Source organism: Platalea leucorodia, assembly GCF_965183815.1.
Source record: "Platalea leucorodia genome assembly, chromosome: 5".
Classification (NCBI taxonomy): domain Eukaryota; kingdom Metazoa; phylum Chordata; class Aves; order Pelecaniformes; family Threskiornithidae; genus Platalea; species Platalea leucorodia.
Genome location: NC_138827.1, coordinates 22,998,334 through 23,004,632, shown reverse-complemented (window position 1 = coordinate 23,004,632; position 6,299 = coordinate 22,998,334). Strand labels below are relative to the sequence as shown.

Below are 6,299 nucleotides of genomic sequence, written 5' to 3'. Positions count from 1 at the left end.
TCTGCTTTATTTTGTTGTCATTCTGCATTTCAGTCTCTCTGGGTGGACTTGTACCTCAGGAAGGTATCGGCAGTGGGATGTTAGGGAAACGATGCCTTCTGGGTGCGATGAGCCACATCGTGCCTTAGCGAGACAGAGGGCCAGGGTCCAGGCCTTGGCCTCCTTGAGGCACCTCTGTCCCGGTGGCTCTTGGGGTGACTTCCCTCATAACGGAGCTCCAAACTCTCCTCGAGAGAGTGCTCAAGTCCTTCCCTAAAATCTGACTCGAGATATGTTGGTGTGGGGATGAAATTCACCCTCTGATCCCCGTTTATCCCCACGCCCCCCGAAGAGGTTCGCTGCCTGAGGCTGTTACGGGCACTACCGAGCTCTGCTCGGGTTTTCTCCGTTCCCCCCCCGTTGTCCATCTCTCCTCACAGGGGATTTGCGACCCTTTCACCGCCTTTGTGCCGTACCGGGCCGGGGTCGCGGCTCCCCTCTGGGGCTGTCGGGGAGGCCGAGCCCGCCGCTCCCTCACGGGGCTCCTCGGCGGGGGCTCCGCAGATTTCAGCCTCCCCCGGGAGGCGTAGGGAGAGGGCGGCGGGCGCGGCCAGTCAGCGGGCCGGGCCGGGCCGGGCCGGGCCGGGCCGGGCCGGGGGCGGGGAGCGCGGCGGGGCCTGGCGTGGCTCCCCGCGCCCCGCCGGCGGCCCGTGCCGAGCCGTGCCGTGCCCCGCGGCTCCCCCGCCGCCCGCCCGCCCACCGCCGCGGCTCCCCCCGCGCCGCCCCGCTCGCCCGGGCACTCTGCAAGATGGCGGCAGCAGCCGATCGCGGCGCGGAGCTGCCCGCGGAGCGGCCGCGGGGGGCTCGGCCGCCGCCGCTGAGCCCCGAGGAGGTGGCGAGGCGCCTGGCGAGCACCCGCCGGGAGCTGAGCAACAGGCGCAAGATCCTGCTGAGGAACCTGCCGGCCGAGAGCAGCAGCCAGGTACGGCCGCCGCCTCCCCTCAGCTGGCCGGCGGCGTGGCGCGCTCCCGCCGCCGCCTCGGGCGGGCCGCGCCGTGCCCGGGGGCGGGGGGCCCGTCCCGGCGCGGGGGAGCGGCCGGAGCGGGGCCGAGTGCGGCGGGGGCGCCGCTTCCGCGGGCCGGCGCGAGGGAGGTGCGGGGCTGCCCGGCGGCCCGCCTTCGCCCTCGTCCCCGGGGGAGTTCGGGGGCTGCAGCTTCCCTTCCTGCCCCCGCGGGTCCGCTCGGGCTTCTCCTCCCGACGCCTTCTTTGGCAGACGGCTTTGTTACCGCCGGTGGCCGCGGTGCCTGCGGAGAGCGGCTCCGGCTTGTCCTCCCCCCGGCGGGAACTGTCGCCCTCATCCGCGGGGGGCGACGCCGGGCCGGCAGGGCACGGCTCCGCCGCGGCTTCGTGCTGGTGCCCGCCGTTACCTGCCCGCTTGTGGGAGCCGGGGTCGGGCCCCAGGGCGGGAGGGCGCAGCCCCCGGCCCGGGGGAATCCCGGGGTGCCGTGAGGGGCAGCGGGTTCTCCTGCACGCCGGCAGCAAGGTGCGCAAATCGGCAGGGCTAACGAGCGCGCTGATAGCACGCGTGTGGCTGCTGCTGGCGGGAGGCAGCGGCCGGTGTGTGGCCCGTTAGCGGTAGGCAAGAGGTGGCACCTGTGTACTCGCTGCGTCCAGACAGGTGGGGCGACTTCACCGTCCTGCAACACATCCAGTTTCTAAGAGCAAAGCAAAAAAGCTTCAAGCCTGGTTTTCTTTCTGAGGTGAGCAACACATAGTCAGTGAAAGTGGTTTTCTGCAATCTGTTGGTGGTTTAGGAAGATTCTGCTCAAATTACTGCAGTTCGTAGGAGAAAATCGGTGACCTCTTAAGCCTAACGCATGTGAGTCAGATTTTGAGGTGATTTAGTTGCACAGTCACTTACCAGATCTTTACCAGCTCCAAATACTCCATGCACAAGTAGGAAAAAATGTAATGACAGCTTTTGTGCTAAACCGCTCCTTGTGTCTCTTCCCCTCTCTTTCTAAAGCACAGGCAATTTTACTACCTGTGGGTAAGTGCAGCACGTGAAAACTATTATTTTCTCCATAACTCCAGTAGAAAGGGACCATTCATTTTAGAGAGAATCTTTCAGCGATCAGTGTAATTTGATCCAGAGTACAGAGCTTGCTTGCCACTGCACTTCTTGATGTTTTGTACTCATGTATATGGTGCCTTTCGGTCTGCGTGGCCCTGCTGTGGTGTGATCGTGTGTAGTTAAGGGTTTTAGAAATGACAGTTTTGCTGTGATCCTGCATGATGATTTACACACCGAGCCTCACCTCTATTTATAGCAACCTAATGACCTAATCAATAGTAAACTCACAACTTGGAAAATGCTGCTAATCTTCATCGTCTCTTCAAGAAGCCATCGTGTGTGACTGTGTTGACAGAGAGGGCTTACTGGCCTATCGCAAGGTGCTTGCTGTGGATAGCCGGAAAAGGATCACTTTGTCCAATGTTCGAACAGTTGTATTACTTGCTCCTGTTGCATGCGAGCGGGTAATTCATGAATTCACATGTGGACTGGTTAAAAGCACGTCTCAGCTATATGGAAGCCATTAAGTTTGGCATTGCTTGGTCAGAGAAAGAATGCTACAGGGAAATATTAGTGTGAAGGTCCAATTTGGCAGCCACACAGTATTTTGGAAGTTTACTGTTTTGATGACTTAAAAGTAGCACTTTGACGCCTTTCCTCCATATATAAGGTTCTAATGTTCACTTGTTACTAGACTAGAACAGTACCGCCATGTGCAGATCCTGAAATACAGTTTCAAAAGATATAACTTTAATTTTTAACATCATTGAGCTATTGGTGTTGGCATGTAAAGGCAGAATAGTCATGCTATAGAGGGGAAGTTTCTGTCCTGGAGCAGTTTTGGAAAGGAGAAATATGTTTGTGGTCAGGCATGTTAAGTATACCTGTGTATTTGGCTGTCATGCATTTCCAAAAATTACCATGAAACTTGACATTTCTTATTTCAAATTAACACCCTTGGTAAACACTGTGCAGAGGTGTTTGGTCTGCTGTTTTCTTCTTGAAATGATTGGTTAGCCAAGTAAAATCAGACAAAGTGTTGCTAACCTGGCCAATTTATTTGCCATCACGAAAGAGATGAACATCATTAAAATGCAGCAAAGTCTTCAGAATAGGTTTTAATAAATGTAATTATTCATCTCTAATCATTGGGATATTGGGTTTGCTGTCATTCATTGTTACTATGTGAAGAGTGAGGCCAAGATTTACTGAAATAGTTTTCGAGTGAGAAATGGCTCTTCTGCTGATACAGATTGGTGGAGATGTTCAGTTTTGTCAGGAGGCTCATAATTTTCAAAATGAGGACAAAGCTCCAATTTTTTACAGGTGAAATTTGGTAACAAACATTTTCCTCTGCCAGTTGTAGCTACATATTAACTTTTTTATTTATTATTGTACTTGTAATCTTCTATTACCTTTGGAGTTCCACCTGTGTTAAACTGAATTAAAAAAAAAAAAAATTACTCTCAAGGCCACAGTAGCAATGTACCTTAGCCATGAAGTTTCTGAACCAGAAACTGAGTACCACAGGTTTGTAGTCTTAGAAACGAAACAAACAGATCTTTAAGTGTCAGAAGCATTCAGCACTTTAGGTGCTGGGTGGCTATTGTTAAGGGGCAAAGGTTTCCCACGTTTGAATCTTGGCAAGTGGTATTTCTCTTTAATGCATTTGGCAACATCTGTGTTCCTAAGGAAATCCAGAGCCTGTTTTCAGGAGGAAGGACAGCCTGAAGAAAGCACTTTGCAGTCTGTCGCACCAAGTAAGTCAGCATTCCCTTACGAGCTCTTTTCATTGAGTGTCAGTATGAAACAAATCCAGAGGGGGAACAAATTAAGTCAAAATTATATCAAGAAGATTCTTTCTGCATTGGGTTTTAGAGCTCAATCTGCAAGTATGTACTTGCAGGATTAGTATTTCTTCAAGCAATTCTTTTACTACAGCCGTGGAGAAAGGTATTTTTGTGACAGATCTGTGGTAAACATTTTTATTAGCACCTTCACGGTTCTTGAAGGCAAAGTGTCCATTTACTGTTTAGTTGGCAAGTCAGTTGATTTTGTGCTGACCTGTTGCAGTGGAGTCTTCCAGACTTGCCAGTTAGTTCCCCACATTCATCCTCATCTGATTCCTCCAGCACAGTACCTGAACTGTGCACATTATCAAACGTGTGGTGTCATAGTGACCTAGAAATGGACAGACGCTGTTGCTGTGATCTCTCTAAATCTCGAGATGAAGCACCATTGATACCTGTACAGCTATATTTTTGTTACTTTTTAGATTGCTGAACCTGTACAGTTAGAAACGTTACTGCTCTGTTTCTTCTTAATTGGGTCAGTGTTGTGAGTAAAACAGCTTACCAGATCAACTCCTGTCTTAACTAATGTCGTGTTTTCCCTCCCTCCCTCCCTCAATCCATTGTTTTTCTATCATTGTAGCTATGTGCAAACTATATTAAAAATCTGCTCAGTATTTTGTTCTACTTAGGGGGCATTCCTTCTCCTCTCAATCTGATCTTCTTGCTCCAAAGCTCTGGGAGAGGTGCAGTCTGGTAACACGCCATGCGCTGAGAATATGGGACCCCTAGGTATTATTCTCAATGTACTTCAGATTTTGAGGTAATGCTGTAGCGGTGACTACTGTCTTAAAAAGAGAATTCAGTACTGAGTGTGGACCAGGCTGCATGGAGGGTCACATCTGGCCTTCCTGTTTCTCCATGGAGCTTCCCTGCTTGCACCAAGAACGTTGCTCTGCCTACCAGCCTTCACGTGCAGGACGTGCTCTCCAGAGCAACGATCCTCTCTCCTCCTGCAGCCTTTGCAGAATATACTCCTCTGACTTGCAAATCTTCTTGCAAGAGTGAGGAAGTGTCATCTGCTCTTACCAGAGTAATCATTTTATGGCTTCATTAGGATGAAAGGCCATAAGCAGGATCCAAGGAATCCTAGCAGGGCAGTGATATGTGATGTTTTACAGTAAGACAGGCAAGATTGTGCCATTGGTGTTGGTCTTCCTTTTGAAAAATGTCTGATAGTGGGTCTGTTCTTGTTAGCATTAATATGCTCCGATGCGGTGTTGTGGTAAGACTGATATTTGTATCAAGAATCTTTGCAAAGAGACTTAGAGGTAAGCTTGGTTGCAGTCGTTCGTGTTATTCTGGTCAGTGCTTGGCAATGAATTAGTAATCTCTTGGTTGGACATCTCTTGCAATTGCCTTGTTGTGCCTCCATCTCATCTGAGCCATCATCTCTGATGAATCACCTAATCCATTTCAATAGCAAGGAACACAATCGATTACGTATGATGTTGAAAGTGCAGTGTTCAAAGGCGTGCATTGCAAATTGAAGGTCCTTCGAACTATCATAAAACTGCGCGAGTGCTCTGGGAGGCAGGAGGACTGCTCTGGGCAGAGGGAGGGAAGGAAACAATAACTTCTCTCCTTTACTGGTAAAGAGATGCCAAGAACTTCAGGATAACCAGAGTGTAAGTGAAATTGTACCTTACTAAATGGGAAGTTTTATTTTGCTGGAGTATCGTATGGCAAGTCAGCTTCTGTTTGTTTGGGGTTTTGTAATTACCCCAATGGATTAGAGGAATTGTTTTTGATTTCCCCCAAGTCATTGTTTTTTCACTGTTAGTGGTTCCTTATTTATGTCTGATTAACTTCCATAGGAGCAGTAGCTCATCACTGTGGTGTAATCAGCAGTCTGGTATCCTGGCATACGAGTTTGGATCCCGTGGAACTGCTGTTAGAAAGAATAGACCTTGGGCTATCTTTCTTGATAATCCTTACTGAGATTTGTAGCAAACTCTCCAGTCTTCACTGCTAAGATTAGCTGACCAACGAGAGCTGTTCACTTTTTGATTCCCCTCTTTTCAGCTAAGGAGCCGGTGCTGTGGAAGATGCCCTTGCTTTCAGCCAGCTTTTTTCTGTGCTTGATTATCTTTAAATGTCACCATATTACATTCACATTTCTGTTTTTCTCCTTTAACATCTGAGGCTAGAAAATAAATCTTATAGAGGGGATGTTCTACTTTAATGTAGGACATGAAGTAAAGTAGGGCTGATTAATTATTTTAATACCCTGTAGTTCTTCTTTGGCATGACAGAATCTAAAGAAAGATGAAACATTTAGGTGTTGATAAGAAACTGGTGCAGTCCAGCTGGGATGGGGATTTATTTTGTGTTTTGGGACCTGATGTACTCATGCAGTTTTTTTCACTGATGTCTGTTCCTGATCAAAAGACAAA

The 6,299-nt window shown here is 49.5% G+C and overlaps 1 protein-coding gene across 1 annotated transcript in view; it reads left to right on the top strand.

The window, feature by feature from the left end:
* Positions 1–787: 787 nt before the first annotated feature.
* Positions 788–6,299, top strand: part of RAVER2 (ribonucleoprotein, PTB binding 2) — a gene marked incomplete at both ends in the record, with an annotated part of 45,320 nt that continues 39,808 nt past the window's right edge. Inside the window, one exon of the mRNA XM_082312238.1 lies at positions 788–961. Coding sequence (XP_082168364.1) covers positions 788–961 — 174 coding nt within the window. The remainder of the gene's footprint in view (positions 962–6,299) is intronic.